Source organism: Centruroides sculpturatus, unplaced genomic scaffold, assembly GCF_000671375.1.
Source record: "Centruroides sculpturatus isolate CEXI.00-Female unplaced genomic scaffold, Cexi_2.0 scaffold995, whole genome shotgun sequence".
Lineage (NCBI taxonomy): Eukaryota > Metazoa > Arthropoda > Arachnida > Scorpiones > Buthidae > Centruroides > Centruroides sculpturatus.
Window position 1 is genome coordinate 137603 of NW_019385527.1, and position 19050 is coordinate 156652.

Sequence of the window (19050 nt, forward strand, 5' to 3'; positions counted from 1 at the left end):
AAAGTAAAAATTTAGAAGGGGTCATTTTGAGTTTGATTACGGACTTTCCCTCTGTTATAGGCCTATATAACAGCCAGAAAAGTGAAAAAAATAGTAAACTTATTTAATGAATAAAAAATAATTGATAGTAGCTAGATGAATCTAAAAGTAGTTTAATTCATATTAGTATATATAAGTAACAGTAGAATTTAAGTTAATAATATCCTATAAATTGTATACAATTATTATGCTAAATAACATCTTATATGCTTATACTTGTACAATTACTTATTACTGTTAATGAATTAATACGCAAAAAGCTTATGATTTAAGCAAAATTAATTCTTACCTATCTCTTAATCCACTAATTTATCGGTTAATTTACTTTAGTGTCGTGTTTCTTCTCTGTTAAACTGCTACCTTTCCCTGCCGTGTTTTCATTCGTAATAATCAAGAAGTCAAATGTAAGTTTGTTTAAATCAGATTTAAAAAGTAAAAATCGAACTTTCCTTGTAGATATTAAATGTTGCTTATAAATCATTTTTGCAATAGGCAATTTTATTTTGATCTTTTTACGAAAGAGATAAATTCATTATTCGAAAAACTAGTAATACATGTTTATTTTGTTAAAATAAAACACTGTATCAGGAAATAAATGGTGTTTTTCAAGGAAATTCTTATAAAGTAAAGAAAAATACGTATACATATTTTGCTTAAAAACGAATAAATTTTATCATAGAAAGTGGATTAATACTTTTTGTATTTGTTTTTGTATAACCTCATATAAACCGGGTGAATGAAATAAGGAGAATTTACACTTCTCGAGTGTTCTATTTTTGTTTGATTGTACTGTACTTTATATACGTAAAAAGATTTTATAAACATAAGACTGTAAACTTTTATAACACTATTTGGATGTTAAAATAGAATCGCACTGTAAAGGGGATGGATATTTCGCTATCGAGAGTCGTGGCAGTGACTCCGCGCTCGATGAATGACTGTATACACAGAAATCAGGCCGATTTCTCGCTCCCAAATACCTATAGATAGTCGGAATATCTGTTCGAAAGATACTTTCTTAGGTAATTGGCTCAATTTCAAGTTTTTCTGTAAAAGGATTGCAGAAATATGAAAATTGGAAAGGAGCAAAAATCGTCAAAAAAACTGTATTCTCTTGTTCTTCATCTGGCATTGAAAACTCTCTAGGAGCGTTTGCAATGCCAGATGAAAACCTATATTAACTCTCTTTTTATAAAACCCACCCCTTCCCTCAGATTAAGCTTTTTGCCATTATATAATAGTAAAAAATATAAAAACTTTAATAATAAAATATCGTAATAGATGTTGGTTTTAAATGTTTTAAATGTTGACGGAAAGATAAGCAACTGGTTGCTGGACTTTTTATAGGAACCACTTCGATTTCTAACAGTTATAAACACGAAAGTAATTTTAAAATATTTAATTATTATAGTACTATGTATATACTAATTAATATTAACTAATACTGAACGTATGTACTGTACTGTACATTAATGCAGTCTATAAAAAATTCTTGACTAAATTTTCGAGAAGAAAAACTAATGGCAAAACGTTCACTTTGCGAATAAAAAAGACCCTTTTTGCATCTTAACGTGCACAGTGCAGTAGTTATTTGGCAAATAAACTTTTCAAAAGTGAGTTTCACATTTTGGAATTGTATTGGTGTGATATACAACTCGGTCAATGCTTAATTGTATTAGGGTTTTAATTGATAGGATTTTCATGGGCATGCAGCTTTCATACTAAATTAAATATATAAACTTTATAATATTTAAGCATTTAGCAACATTATTCAGTTCAGAATAGTTCACTATTTTAGTGAGTTTTTAGTTTATCTAGCTATTTCTAATACATTTTAATATGTACACAGACTTGAAACGGTTGTCTAATAGCTTATCTTAGACGTTTATATATATATTCGGCTAAATAAATAAGCACAATTCTAACAGTTACTATATACAAAAGTAAAGTACTGTACAAATTCTAAAAGCGAATAAGAATGTATTATGATTGTTATTCTCGAGGGTTTAGAATGTATGAAAACAGTATGAAAACAGTTAGGTTTTATTTCAAACGTTTACATAAATAATTTATTTTACACTACATATTTATTTGATTTAATAAACGAATGAATAAGCTTTTTATGTCTGATAAAATGATTTTTATCAATATGATTTTTCCTATAAGAATTATTTAAAAGTTAATTTTATCTTTTCCACGAAATACTTCAAAATAGTCTATAAGATAAGACGTCCAATTCAAATTTAATTGTAGCTAAATACAATCTTTATTACTTCTGCTGGGTAAGAGAGTGGTTTAATTGTAGCATTTTGTTGATTCGTGTGATGAATACCTTATTTGTACGTTGACTGCAATTGATCGGCCTACGGCGAAAATTGTATTAGATAACCACAGGAAAAATGCTACGAACATTTATTTAGAAGTTTCCAAAATATTATTCCAAGCAGAAAGAATCAAATATATGCAATTATAAGCATTGAATTGTTACCTGTTGATCAACATAATGAAGATTATCCATTATGCTTATCTCTCATATTTCAGATAATACTTTTAATAAGATTATGATAAAAACGATTTTATTGCTTAACATTTTTAAACACGCATCACAAACATTAACAATTTTTATCTTGATTTCCCTACTGTACAGTATAGATCATCTACCTGCAAATAAGTGTTTTTCCTTAAAGTCGAATCGAAATTACTAGTGAATATAACGAACGTAAGTTTATCACTTTTGCAGCTAAAATTATCGCTGGACAAATTTCTTCGTCTATTCTTTATATGAATTACAAAGATACTATTTATAAATATATTTATTGGTTTCTTTTCAATTGAAAATCTTTTCTGACTGCGATTGGAATTATTCAGAGAGATATTAGCTCTAACACCATTATTTTAGATAACACCAAAAGGACCATGGTTGATCGATTTTGGTCTGTGAGATTATAACTCTAAGTTAGATTTGTGTTTTAATTTTTCTTTTACTGTGTATATTGTGTGACCTTTCATTTATTACTTTCGTCATCTGTTGTGCCTTTGCGACGAAATACTTTAAAATAAGCGAAGTGAAAGAAATTCTATTGAAATATAATCTGATTATACGCGATATTGTATGAATAGTAATTTCTGTTTTCTGTTTTCTGGAGTTAATTTAAATACTATGTTTAGATTTACCTATATACATTATGTAATTCGATATTTTAATTATCTATCGTAACGATTGTAAATCTAATTGTTTTCCGATATTATTACGTTCTCAACTAATTATGGCAGTCGAATACGTTTAAGAAAGCGCACTTCTCTGTTCTTCAAAGTTTCGACATTATCCGAACAAGTTTTTAATGTTGTTCAATTTTCTCCCGTTTATCATTTCTTAGATCTACGTAACTTATACTGGAAAACGTTAAAATTTATTATGACAAGTTTGTAAAGGTTATTATTCTTGAATTTGACACCGTTAGACTTGAAATGTTTGGCACTGTTTCAGACAGTTACCTTACTTCTTCTAACTTTAATACTTTCGAAAAATCTTTGAAGTAATTTCATTATGAAAAGAAAATTGAGGAATAAAATGATTGTATTGTTAGTATAATAATCGGATTTCAACATCCAGAAATTTTAACACTGTTCATTGCTACAAATGTTTGTAGTGTTAATATTATTCAAAGCTTCATAGATAATAAAAAAGTGTTTATCAAAGAAAAAAAAATAAAACAGGCGAGAAATATAGCTTCAACTTTAGTTTAATCAGCAGTTATATATATGAGGTCATCTACAAACACGCTTTTAATCTAGTCTATTTAATAAAGTTTGTTTCTTTTTTAACACAATGCATATAGTTATTTCATTAATTACTAATTTCATAAATTTTACTATTAAAGATTCTATTCATTTCCTTATAAATTTGTTTCCTAATAAAGTAATAACTAACTTAAATAATAAATTCATTCATACGAGGAAATTTCAATTTTCTTATCAACTAAATATCGAATTTTTAAACGAAATCTCAGATACAAAGCAACCATTCACTTTGTTTTTTAAACCTTTCGTAAGTGAGACTACAGTGAAATATCGACATTTAGTGCAGAAGAAATATGATATTATTTATTAATGTGAATTAACAGATAAATTTATAAGAAGGTATATAGAAAGGGCAGAATATTTTTTAAAGTATGTTTTTCCTTTATTTCTCATTAAACTTACACAATAACCACAAACCTTCTGAAAAGAATTCGTGTTACATTAGAGCCATTATTAAAAATATCGAGCATGCATTCACATCTATTTAAATTTCTGTAGATGAGTTAGTGTTTTCAGTACGTATTTTCTATCACACTTTTCTCGTCCTTATCAAAATAGCAGTTAGTCGATTTTCAAAAGCAAAATTTGCATTTATTTCAAGGTGTTTCATAAGTGAGTTCCCTGTTTATTGCCTATATTTTGTGATATCAAATTTGTGTAACCGCGAAAACCTTGTTCCTAGTCGATAACAGTTTCCTGAGAATCTTATTAAATCTTTGATTGGATCTTACTGCCTGTATGCGATATGAATGCAAAAAGGTATCTGTAAATGAGAGAAAATTGTATTTTCCACAATTTTTTTTTTTTCTTTTTTCTTTTTTTTTGCAATGCCAGATTTTTAACGACTGAAATTCATAGAAAATGGGGCATCGTGCAGTTCGTACTGAAGGGTAGGGAGTAGCTCAGTTGTGAATTTTTGCGGCATTAGTAGCTTAGTTACATACCGTATGGAGAAGTGGCCATCAAATGTTATAGAAAAATAATATGAAACTTTATTTCATCCAAATTATAAATTAGAAGTTTAGACTATTTACAAAAAATTAATTTAATTTTTGAGTCTATCAATTCATCTTTTTCACGCACCATATAAGTACACCTTTTAGATTTGTTTGAAGAAATCACTTCATTAAAAACAATTAACAATAGATAAAAATTACATTATTAAAAATGATCAGACGTCAGCCTTTCATTTTAGGTTCTGACGCCTATAACATTAAAAATCAAAGTAAATCTTCATACCCAACTGTCAAGTTTATACACTTTGTATCAGGTTCAAGCCCTCTAGTGGTGGATACGAGTTATCTGTAATTTGCATGTAGTTTCAAATGCATGATGAACTCAGGATATTTTTCTTCCAAATTATAAATTAGAAGTTCAGACTATTTACAAACTTCTAATTTATAATTTGGAAAAAACATATACTTTCTATATTTATTTAATTATATTGTGATTTTCACCTCACATGGAGCTGAAATTATGAGTTAATTAAAACCTGCACAATTAGAAAGCCCAAAATGAGGGCTCCATAGGTAAGACAACGCTCGAGTCCAGATCTATTTGGACCTTACTGTGATAACTGGAAAGTGATTTACCGAATGGATTAAAAATTTTCACAGTTCTAAGACTTATTGTGCAATGAATAAATTAATTAACTATACCGTTTTGGACAAATGTGCAGTAGTTATTTCCAAATATTTTTACCCGGTAAATAGATTTCCTTTTGCCTATAGAACTGGCAGTATTTTCTAAAAAACTAGTTCCAGCAAGTGTAAAGTTGCTTGCTGTAACGCAGTGATTTCCAGAGTTTTTCGAGTCATTGTCCTTTGGTTCTGTAAACTTATACCCAACGCTGCTTAACCCATTTTTTTTGCATGGAAATATCTTTAGAAAACTTTTTTATGAACTTCACTCTTATCGTACATTGTTCTTCACATCTTGAAACCATTAACGCTATATTTTTTCTTATTCGATTTAACACAGGAAAGAAAAATTTTTTAGTGTCCCAATCATCGCCTGTGGTTACCGTTTAATACCACACCAGCTTTCTCTGCTGACTTTCTTCTTTTCTTTCCCTTAGATTTACTTGCTGCTCTAAGGGGGGCGAGAAAATTTAAGAAGGAATATTCCATTCCTCATTAAATTCGCACCGATGGCACTAATTTTCCTGATTGCAGTGTAGATGTTGAAAGATTTTCTGTTTTTAACAAATTTGTTTTTTAAAGATCTAATATGGCATGAAAACTTAAACATTCATTTTCGGCTAGCTTTTAACAAAATATTGTCTAGCTTACTTTATTGTATCTTTGAATTAAAGTTTGATAAAAGAAAAAAGTATCATTTTTCATATATTTAGAAAATTCGTTTATTCCAGTAAGGAAAAAGTATTTTGAAACGCGATTAGCAAGTTACAAAAGTTACAAAGTTTTTTATACACTAAAAGCATTTTATGAATGTTTTTAGTAATGAAGATACAGGAACCAAGAAGCTGAAGCTACATATGTCAATGATCTTGTGCTGACAAGTTGAAGGATCCTTGGGTAACTTCAGCATGCGGGATTATGTGAGCGTTGACAACTATCTTGCTACAGGAGTTCTTTCAAACGATGAAATTTTTTGATCTGTAGTTGCTCCAGAAGATTAAACAATGCAGGAATATATGGAGGAGGAAGAAAAAGGAAGTGATGAGTATGAAACAATTGTTCCTATTCTGAGTACTGAAGAGGCGAGGATGGCACTGGAAATAACATAAATATGGGGACTCGTCAAACTTCAGGAAGAATTAAATGTATAATTATTCTCAAACAAGGTTTGTCAATTAGATAATGTGCTAAACTAAAATACCATTAAAAATTACAAACAAGAATTGTTTAGAAATTTTTTCAATATTGTAAAAAATAAGCATAAAGGATAACAATAGTGCTTCAGAAACGCTGTTCTGTAGAATAAAGTGAATTATTTCATCTTCCAAAGCATTTTAATCGTTCATGGTTAAATGAAGTTCAAGTACAATGAACTAAAGCTAGCAGACCTTTGTCTTTTTACTAAATCCCATGTTCCAACGTATTAATGAATATTGATGAATACAATTTAAATAAATGTAACTTTGTTACGTATGTCAAAAATGACAGTATCGAAAGATTGGCTGAATGGCCAAGCGGTCTAAGTGGCAGCCTACCGCTGTTGAAGACTCGTATTGGAATCCGGATGAGTGGAAAAAATCCAACAATTTTTCGGGTGGTGGTTCGTCACGATATATCGGGCCCTATATCTCATCACTTGGAATTCCAATTGTAGTTCTGGCCGAACCCATAATGGGCTTGCAAAAATGCCTTGCTAGTGTCCACAGTGCAAAGACAGTTAAAAGACAAGAAGATTCGCTTCGAAATCCGTTGCCGTAACCAAATAAACCAAACTAATTCTAACGATCGAAAATTTATTGTGATATCGTCGAAATGCCTGGCTGCAACTTTACGTCACCATGTTCTTAATTCTTTTAGTGGTATCAGTTGTAATTTAAAACCAAAAATCCACTTATCAAATTTAAAAGTTGCATTGATTCTATCTTCTGGAAAGAATTAATTGTGTTATGTCAATGCATACAATTAAACGCCATCAAATTTAAATTATCAGCTTTTAGAGTTACATACTTTAAGAAGTCTGTTTTAAATTAAATTGAGTTAATAAACAAAAACCTACTCTACAACTTGTAATTATGTATTTTACATACACAAATGACAAGAAAGTATATCGATCTGAAATACAACAAATGTATTAGCTAAAGACTGAGTTGTTTTATTTTCGACAATTAACGGATTTATATGCTTTTCTGAAACTCTTCATTACTCCTTATGTACCATATGTTTTCCAGCTTGATTCACACACAAAAAAAAAAACTCCGAATAATCGATAATACGACAGGAATTAAAAATAATGCATAAAACGCAGTTTGAGCCGAAATTATTACAATTATTTTAACGAATATTTTATTCAGAAACACAGTTTTGTGTAAAAGAATCAACACACCTATACCGGTTGAGAATGCGCCCTGAAATATCGGAAATCCCACATTATATAAACTGTGTTTCAATTTACCTTTTATGGTTTTATCTGACGAAGTGAGAAAAGAATAACATATGTGAGTAGGGTAATTAACACAAAACCCAATAGAAATTACTAAGAAGAACATGGAAGCGATGTCCAAGTCCACACCCCATAAAGACATATAACCCAGGGTTTGGATCGTAATAGACGAAATGCACAGAGCAACGACAACCGAATACAAAATATTTGGATTAAAGAAAATAAAAATAACAAGATTTATTAACGACGTCATCCAAAAAAAATTGAAAGACCACTTCTCTAATAACGATACTTTGCTCTACGAATGGCGATATCATGGTGTGAATAAGAACGGAGAAAGGAAATTCTTCTGCCATCGTTTGTATATCTTTGATTAATTTCTTCTCTGTGTTTCTATCCGAAACATTTCTTGCTAAAAGAAATAAACGACTGCAAATAATATCGGTATAATTATGATTAAATACGATATCGTTCTGGTAATGTTTGGCTCCTAGAAATTTCAAAAAAACATTTCGTAAAGCATCGATAAAATCTTGTTTAGTGGATAAATCGTATCCCTTAAAAGAATATTTCGCTGCTGAATGCTGTTGAAAATCTTTGAAATACTTCAACCAAGAAATATCCATATCTGCCACGTTCGGATGAGACCGAAACATCTGAATCATGTCGTCTAATGATTTCTGAACGACTTCGTTTGAATAATCCAAAGTTTCCTTAATCACTATGTGAATAGTAAATGGATATTCAGTAAAATATTTATAATGTACTCTAAATGCTCGGGTGATTTCGGAATTTTCGGGATAAAAACCGAATACATTAAGACCTTCGTTCAAAAAAATGATTCCCCATATGCTAAATGATAAACTAACGACATACAAAAGTATTATAATAATCTGATTTGAAAAATAAAACAGAAACGATGCGACATTTTCCTTGAAGAATTCCATAAAAATGTCTTCCTGCTTCTCTTCTTCATAACTGTTATTAATGCCGTATTCTGGAAAATATTGAAAACAAACTTGTTGAATTTTTACCCATAAACAAGTAAAACAAATTTAATTAAATTGAAATAAATTATAAAGTTTTACAGAAAATGAAAAATTCCAAACATATTAAATTCCTATCAGAATCATTATAGCAATATTAATTAATTTTTACTTTCCTGTCTTTGAAATATTTGACGAGTCAATTTTGTACCTGGGAAATAGAAGCGTCAGGGAATGCAGGAGAATTTGCGTATATGCTGTATATATAAATATTAGTGTGTATGGGTGTGTATTTGTGGGAAGCAAGACTTTCTTCACCCTCTTTGAAGCTTAATAACTCCTGTAATTTATGTCGAAAAATTTCTGAAATTATGCAGGGATGTTGGCATATTTAAACGATTGATTCTGTTAAATTTTGTTCGAGGAATGTGAACATAGAAGGTCGAGTAGGGTTAGACTGAATAAAGATTTCATTTGTTATTCGCATTTTAACAGTAAATTTAAATTTCAGATAATAAATAAAAGAAATTGTTTTTTCACTACGATTAATAATACATAATAATTCTACACCGTAGGCAACGAGTACTATCGAACTAAAAAACAGTTATAATGAATGTGTGCATGCTCTGTAAGCAACAGAATCGTTACATTTACTTATATAATGATAAATATAATTATAATTATGAAAAATTTAGCACCTATTATAAGATTTAAATCTACGTAATTATGATTAAACTATTAAGTGCGCGATCAGTTGAAAAGTTCTGACAGTTTCACTATTTTTTCTAAGTACGGTACGGGCACTTACAGACCGTTTAAAGTATAGGCTCTCCGTACTAAATACGGACTTATGGTAACTCTACAATTATCTGCCTACAACTCACCTGTCACTGTTTTTCAACGGTAGGGTCTTTCCCAAAAAAATTTGTGGCCCGAATGGTGAGAAAACATTTATTGATTGATCGCTGTAAACTCGCTAACAGTTTATACAAAACGTTTCCAAAGTTGGTGTTATTTGTTATTAAGTTCTAATGTTTTATGTGTTTTAATATTTTTATTTGTTCAGGTGTCGCTATAATATAATTTTTAAATATTTCTTTTACTTTTTCAAAAATATTTTTTACGTATTTTAATTTTCTAAATTTTATTTGTTCATTATTATTATTATTATAAACAGTTTTTCGTTCTTTTTTTAAGAAGTATTCTACCATACATAATTAAACCAGCAAGGAACCCCTGTGGACCTATACAGGTATTCATAGATATTCCCTAGTTTGGAGTATAAAACCTCCAAACTAGGAATTATTCCTATGGTGCTTTTCCTGTTAAAAACAGAGTCATATAAATCATCTATCTAACTCTGTTTTAGAAAAAATATTTGAACTGAAATGACGTGCTTTTCGATCCAATCCAGAAGTTCGTATATAGTTAATTAGTCGGGGTTTTCTGTACCTACGTACTCCATATCTTATCATATATGCTGTTAAACTATCTATCACCGTTACCGAGATTGAGAAAAAAACACACAGAGGCCAGTGAAAACTTATAGGTGTGCAATTTGGAAATTGCAGCTCAATTTAAAAAATAGCATACTCTTTCAAAATGTATTGTAATGTTCAACAATTTATTTAATATGCTCAACACCTAAAAACATTAAAAGGTACGACTCTTTTTGAATAATTACATTCGTTTTTTTGATATAATACTATATCTTAATGTATTTTGTAATTACATGTAACCGACAGAAGAAGGGTATAGACTTGAAACGCGTATGGGCAATAAAAAACAAATACAGTAGAACCTCGAAAACTCGGCTCTCGATAACCCGGCACTCCGGATAACTCGGCCACACCCTGGCAGGGCAAAAAAATCCTTAGTTAATTAATTTATATTATAGACAGCTTTATAAAAGTATAAAAGCTCTCATAAAGTATTTTTCTGAGGTCTGTCTTATCAGATAAATTACTGTACACAGTGTATTCATTAATTTTCATTTTCATGTAGTAAAGGATCTATGCCTTCATAAAGTACGTACTTTCCCTTTGTTTAAGGGTATTTGGGCAGTTTATTTTCTGTTATATACTCAAGTAAACAATACATACAAGTACAGTACAGTATTTTCTGAGGAAACACTCATACTTATATTTTTTAACCCCATTCCCGATAACCCGGCATTTTCACAAACTCGGCCATCCTTCGGTCCACATTAGGCCGAGTTTTCGAGGTTCTACTGTATATAAAATAATGTAAAGAACGCCTTGTGTCATATGTAAATTACACTTTATCGTGTCGAATAAACAAACAACAAGGAAGACACAGTTTCAAAGGCAAAGATGGAAATGACAGGTTATTACGCAGTGAGAATATATCAATATACCTTAAGATATTTGTATTTCTGTATATAGCATTATCGATTTTTCCTGTACCATGCAGGGAAAAAATTCATTTTATTGAACAATTCTATATCAGTAATATTTGCTTTTCTTTATGCGAATATCATGTCCGCTTCAACTGATTTCACACAATTTTTTTTACCAAGTCTCTTTATTTTAGATAAAAAATGAAAAGATCATAAACGAAAAACGAAAACAATGAAATACTAATGGTAACTGCACACAAAACGTGGTTAGAATTCTTCCATAGCATAAGACTGCAATAAAACAGTAAGTCAAAAAACATATACAGACTTTTAATTTTGAGAAAAAAAATGGGTTTAGTACATTTTATAGGTATATTTTTGTGTATAAGAACCACGAGTTTTGTTACATTACTTAGATTGCTTTTGTGTTTTACAAATAATAACAGTAAAATTTCATTTGTTGACTTAAAATCATTCACCGCTATTATAAGAAGTATTTTTCATTTAAAGGTCTTGCCATACATTCGAAAATTTAGCATATAAGTACATTGTAATAATTGTTTGTTACTAATAAATAAGAATCGTTTTTCACAGAGTTTAAATAACATTTTTTTTCATTTCATACTCTTTAAACGCATACTCTTAACTATTTGTAGTTTTCTTGATTGAATAATGTATGTCTGATCATAACCTAATAATATCAATTTTATGATTTTCATATTTTCATTTAGTATAATTATTATTCAAAACATTACGTGTCTAGTGTGGAATAAACATCTCTTATAATAAAATTCTGCTTCATTATCTTTCAGATCATTTACGTTATTTTTTAAATTCAACAACATAATTATGATAAAAAAATTAATTGTAAAAGTTTTATTTAATAAGTTTTACTTTACCTGAAACAGATTTATAATAAATGGGATTAAGACCGTTCTCCTCTCTGTATTCACTCAAAGCCAGACAACCGCCGAAAAACGTCAGCTGAAAAAAATACGTAAAACAGATGCAGGTAGCGGCATAATAGCTGAATATTCTAATTACTGGAAATAGACAATTCATTGCAATACAATAAGAACAAAAGTTGGTTAACGAAGTTATAGTTATGGATACTGCTGCATTAGAATACGTATCTTTCATCCGCTTTTCAACTGGATCGCGAGTATCAGTTGTTCTCCAACACGCGATCACTACGAAAGAATTGTCCACTTCTGTCACTGAAAAGCAATTTAAAAATATTAGTCACAAAATACATGTACACATTATATAACCTATTATATACCCAGAATTGCAAATGGGAGAGCAACGTTATAATACGTAGTTTCTACACCACACGCAAATAGTAATCCAAAAGAGGCAGCTACAGCCATTCCGGCTGACATGACACTGGCTACACCCATCCACGGTTTGCTTCTAATCCAACTATTAGTCGTGTTACTCAGCATGCTGAAAAGACATACCACGATTATAGTGACGCTTATAAATGGTATTATCTCCTGCATATCTAATATAAGATTATCATCAGTCGAAGCGAATGGCTCGAAAAAAGTGTCAATATACTTGAAATTGCATTTTTTTTATTCTGCTGTGAAGAGCTTTGCTCCATGCTTTATTCCCCTCCGCTTTACTTGTGTTGGTATAATCTAATGGATATGATAAACGCATGGCGTATACTTCTTGTATATAATCGTTTTTGTCAACGATCACACCTCCTAAATTGAATAACATTATCTTATATGAAAACGTTAGAGGATCGATATCTACGGGATACTTGAATTTCAGTCTCTTAGAAAGTACATCATCCGCACGATTTAACAAAGTGGAAATAGGATTTTCGAAACATTTTTCATAGATTCGTCCACAAACATCGTTGTAACCAATTTGTCTTTCATCAACATACACTGTGACGTTATTTGGTATTTCGGTTAACATTTGAACTTCAAGTAAAATATGTTTATGTAATACGTTCTTGTCTTTTTTGTGTTTTATGTAGATCGCAGGTACGACTGCAAGATGAGTTATCCTTTGTAAATCGTCAAATTCCGAAGTGTTCATTGGAAATGTTTTGTCTATGAATTGTCGAATGTCAAAAATATTTCCTCTGTCAGCACATAACAAATAATTGATATCATGAATGATTTTCATATTGAAAAATCCAATACACAGTAAAGCACAGACAATGGAAGATGCAATGATGTAATAATACGGATGTCGTGCAATATTTCTGCCGAGATATCGTAAACACTTGCATAGACTTTCACTGACACACGTAAATTTTGTGTTTTTCAGCATCTTGTAACGTTGTGCGAAAACCTAAAACAATTTTTGGAAAATTAATTAAGTTACAAGTTAATTAAAAACTATAAATTAAAATAAATTTAAAAATAATTTCAATCTGGATTTATACAAATTTATTTCAATTGTGTCAAAAAAAAATTCAATTATCACGTATTGCTTTAATCAAACATGTTTCAAGAAATTTGTTTTGAAATTCTTTGTCTGATTTTAATTTGAAAAATTTCTTGACACTTTGATAAATATTAGTATTTGGATATCTTTTCCGTCTTATTTGAGTTTGTATCGAGACAATTAATTTTCATTATTTTTATATTTGTCTCAATGTTCATGCAGACAAAAATCAACAAATATATTGAAATTTGTCCATTTATTGCAATGTTGCATTTTTTCGCATATTTCTCAACACCGAATCGTTCATGTATATCATTTAGCGTGAGTCTTTAGAAGTATTTTGCTGTTAAATTTAAGAAGCTTTTGAAAATAATATAAACGTATTAAATTTTTTTGTTCTGCACTCAAAAACTGATTTTTTTTCTAATGTATATCTTTTTCTACGTATCTGCATTATGTAAACTTATCTTGTATGATGTCACAGACAGGTCCCTTATTTACTTTTATATCCAAATTGATATACAAACAGAAATGCAATTACTAATGGTTTTTAATTTCTCGAACACTGTGGATTAAAAATTGCTGTTTCTAAGCTTGAACATTATAAAATATCTTACTTTTTCCTGCTCTTTCCATGCAAAAAACGATGTAGAAAATATAATTTGTTTTCATGTGCAATGACATTTCTGCATTCATTGCCAAATGCAGGCAATAACATTTAACAATCTCGTCATTAGAACTGCCCTACTTTTCTGTGTGTCAGTCATGTATTGTTGCACTTGATCTCGACATATTGATACAATAGCTCATTCAAATTGGGCGGAAAACTTTCTACGGTCAGTAACAATGTGTTGGCACTATACAAATTTAATATCGAATAACATGTAAAATAAAAAGGGTATATTTTTATGAAACATCATTTTATATAAATTACAAACGAAAAGCTTTGTAGGAAAGTTTCTAAAATTGCAGATTGCAGAGGCGGCGTAATGTGTGGGTGACGTGGGCCACCGCCTACGGCATCGCTGTCCGAGGGGCCTCGCGCTTCAAAGGTTTATGCATTACATAAAAGCCGTAAACTCAACGAAAAAATTTTACTTGTCATAAAACGATAAATGTATTGACATACCAAATTTGTTTTTATTTGTCTAGCAACATTTGCTGGCGTTTTGTTGCTATCGCGGGGAATCCTTGCCAGCCAGAGCTGGGGATTTCTCATTGTGTTTGTTTACGTTACTTTCACGATTCTCAACGGCTAGAAAGCCAATCAAAGTATCGCAGTAAAGTATCCCGTAAACAGTGGAGTTAAAACTCGAATATTAAATATTAATCCCAGGGCATTTTTCACACTTTTCGGATGTCATAGCTAGAACCTGCTGTTGGTAGACGCAGCTAATTCTTCTGTGGCAGCAAAAACATTTTTTGGTTTTATTCAGAAAATCTATTTGCTATTTTCAATTTCCAGCATACGCTGGGAATTAATCAAACGCAAATTAAAGCTTACTATGAAGCTTTTATCTGACACAAGGTGAGAAAGCAGAATCGAGGCAGTGAAGACCGTATTATTGCAATTTGATGTTGAATGCATCGAAAGCTTAAAAAATCAAACGGAACAATCAGGCACATTCAGTGATTGTGATTCGGTTTTAAACGAAAAGCTCAGTTTAGAATTTATCATATCATTACATGTATGGTATGAGATATTATCGCGTGTTAATATCGTAAGGAAATTATGGCAATCTTTACAAGTCCATTTAAGCAATGCTCTTGAACATTTCTGTACATTTTGTGACTGGATCAAAGAATATCGACAATCTGGATTCGAAAAATGCTTGTCTGACTCTCGTCAATTTCTTGAGAATAGCTATTATGAACTGCCAAAAGACTAAAAACGAACGGGTAGCCAAAAAGAAAAGAATGTTCGATGATAAAGGCAGCGATCAACCTATACAGTCTTCCAAAAGTAGGTATGAAACAGATGTTTTTAACATCATGATTGATTCTATAATAAGCAATGTGGATTCGGGATTTATGTCTTTAAATCAACATTTTGAAAATTTTGGTTTTCTCTATGATCTAAGCAAGTTAAAAAATATTCTTTCAAAAGTCAAGATTTACACTCAGTCTTACGAGTGGTTGAGAGCAGTGACTTCCAACTTTACGAGTTATATGAAGAATTACAAACAATAATCCCAAATTTACCCAACTTCATTAAAGATGTGAAATAGCTGCTCCAATACAAAACAACAAATAACTTGTAAGAAATTTAACCAAATATATTACGTTGCCGTTCGAATTTTGTTAACAATACCGGTAAGTACTGCCTACGCCGAAAGGAGCTTTTCAAAATTAAAACTAATAAAAGATTATTTAAGAAATACAATCGGTCAGGAAAGACTTTCGGCTTTGGAAGTTTATCTATTGAAGCATATATAGCATATAAGCTGAATTACGATACAATTATTAAGGAGTTCAGTAAGGCTAAAAGCAGGAAATTTCTGTTTCTATAATTTTTTTTAATGTTAGTTAAAGAATGAAGTTTGTGTTTTTAGGAATAAAAATTTGACAGTTTCAACTGCTTTTTGTTTTATAAAATCCGTCTTCTTGCACCACCAGAGGGCCTCGCGAAATGTACTGTACCTTGCCCACAGCAAATTTAGGTCTTGTCCCGCCGCTGGCACATTGTAATATTAGTATAATAGGAAGAACAAATATATTTTAATTATTCAAATACTTACCGAGCATCTCGACCTAGATTGTGACCAAGGTCGGCGACTATACCGTGGTGGGATGTCTCTCGACCGTTTCAATCTCGACTGAAACGAGGTTCAATCGGGATCGACTCAAGAGAGATCCCATAATCCCACGCGCGCAAAAAATACAAGATGGCTGCGGAACACGTGTCGTGGTATCGGCAAAGAAATAAAAAAAGACATCTGGAGAGACGATGACATCCGTCTATTATTAGATATATGGCAAAATAAAGTATTTATTTCTAACAAAAACTTCTACTTTGTCTGTTGCTGTTCGTGACTAATCGCGTAGTTATGTCAGTTTTATCATCGCTAGCAATTCGCGTTTTTCATGAACTATCGAGGGCGCTGCATTTTTACAAAATGGCTACTTTATCTGGGTCTCTTGTAATTAGTAATGTAAAATTAATCATATATTACTGTCCGATATAATGATATATGCTGCCTGTAGCTGTTTATCGAGAAATTTTATAGAATGAGAACAATTATTGTTAGCGGGACACTTCATTATGTGGTATCGAAACAAATCAGTGAGATCGTTCTATACATATTTGTGCCCTTTGTGTTAAAAAACATCAAGTTTGACATTGTCCCATCGGGGCCGGATTTACAAGTAAAAAGCCTCAACTTTCAAGGGACCTCATACATTTATACAAAAAAGAAAATCGAAGTCAGATTTTGTAATAAGCATTTTTTACAAACCAACAAAATATACTTCACTGTTTATTTTCTGTAGTATTTCATTAATTTTTTTTCTGAGAATTAGCGTAAGATCTTTTTTAAAAAATTTGATAAAACCAATCTAAAAAAAATTTTTTTAATGGAATGGGTATAAAAATTTAATTAAACTTAGTTATAAAACAGAAGACTAGTAAAACCTCACGTCTTTTTCTTCCAATATCCGTATTAAATCAGAGTCATAGTGTGATTTAATTCTTTTCTTCTTATGATTGACTTCTAAAATTGTGAAGGGTTGGTAAGGGGCCTTACAGAGTTCGGCTTAGGGCTTCGAAATGCTTAAATCCGGCCCCGTGTCCTACACAAAATTACCGGCATTTTAAACTTTAACAAAATGTTTTAAAATTGAAAGCATAACTTGTTCGTGAAAGCTGGACAACCGGGAAACTGCCAATTCTTAACAGTCTAATCCACTCTTTCAGAATTCAGAGCTCATATATATAACCGATCAATTTCCGAATAATCATCTGTTTTTCCCGTTTTTCGTGTGGAAATAGACGAAAACTTATATCAGACTCTCGTAAGGCTTTGAAATTGCAATTTGGAACCAACAGTAAGCGTTGCTTTTTCTATCGCTTTTCATCTTTACTGCTGATAATACACAAGAATGAATCAAACGACCCAGATAGAATAGTTTTGTTTTTAAACACCAGAGGGCGCGCATCCGGTGCAAAATGCGAATAACCGGGTTATTCTCAAGCGGGTTACCTGTGCGAACAGCTCGACGTTCGACTAACGACAGTTACAATCGAGATCGAAGTGAGTCGTGGATTGTGTGCGAACGTAGTATTACGCCTGAATATGGGCAAGTACCCTTAAAAAGACTTCCCGGAAGGCATTTCTTCTAGGCAGATTGCCCAAGTGTTGCCATAACTTTATTAATAAAACAAAGAAATACTCATTTTCCGGGGAAGTTTGTGTTGTGAGAAAATGTGCACGCACCTTGCATATTATAAAGAAATTCCGTTACTTCAGAGTTAATAATAAAAATTATAAAATACAGAAAAGTTAATTATGCGTAAAATAAGCACAGAATAGAAAAATTAATAATTAATTTTCACAAAAGATTGCGTTCTAGTAGAAATCGGAACTAGCAGAGAACGTACAGTACAGTAATCGCGTTAGCTCGAAATTCTAATGTTTGTGACAATAATGTCAGTAAATGCAGATTTTGCCTTCGAAACTTGATTTTGTGCTATCTTCTATGCAAAAGCAGATTTTCGAAAGACTACAATCGTCATTATGAAAATATGGCTGCAGAAAATGAAATGAGTCTGAATGCATGCCCGATATTTTCGTGAATGGTTATAATTTGAAAACAATTCCTTTCTGGTGATTCCTGATTATTTTATAATGAAAAGCAAACGAGAAAAATCAATGAAAAAACAAACGTAGAGTAATAAGTAACTATACAAGCATATTTGCATCTCTGTTACAATATATTTTACACAAATCACTCTCTTTTCTCTTACTCTAGTAACGCTAAGTTCTGCAGAATGCATTTTTCGGCAAAATTTTCAATGTCTTCAGCCAAGTTACATATTTGATTTCGAACTTTACAATATCAAATTATTAATTTTACAATTTAAAATACTGATTTGTAAAATGTAAGATTTTAAACTATAAATGAATTTCAGCTGCCATATAAATTATTATTTATGTTACAATAATAATAAAATTATTCTAAAATTCATTGAACTGAACATGGTAAGATTATCAGGTGCTCATTTTTATTTTATGATCTTCAACATTACAATAATATAAAATTCAACAAACTTACCAGACACTGTAATCGTACTTTAAAACATTACATAATGTTAATACAGTATTCATTTCTTGTAACCGCTGTCAAGTTTTCTTTTTAATTATTAGCATAAATAAAATA

General features: G+C 30.8%; 2 protein-coding genes across 2 annotated transcripts; both read right to left on the bottom strand.

The window, feature by feature from the left end:
- Positions 1–8132: 8132 nt before the first annotated feature.
- Positions 8133–12767, bottom strand: LOC111639839 (patched domain-containing protein 3-like). The gene is made up of 4 exons (XM_023385789.1): positions 12548–12767; positions 12310–12482; positions 12165–12249; positions 8133–8917 (listed from the first exon to the last, which is right to left on the bottom strand). The coding sequence occupies exons 1-4, from the start codon at positions 12765–12767 to the stop codon at positions 8133–8135; spliced, it is 1263 nt and encodes a 420-aa protein (XP_023241557.1).
- Positions 12768–12816: 49 nt separating this feature from the next.
- LOC111639840 lies at positions 12817–13410 on the bottom strand. Its single transcript, XM_023385790.1, has one exon. It carries the CDS (start codon positions 13408–13410, stop codon positions 12817–12819), a length of 594 nt encoding a protein of 197 aa, XP_023241558.1.
- Positions 13411–19050: the final 5640 nt, after the last annotated feature.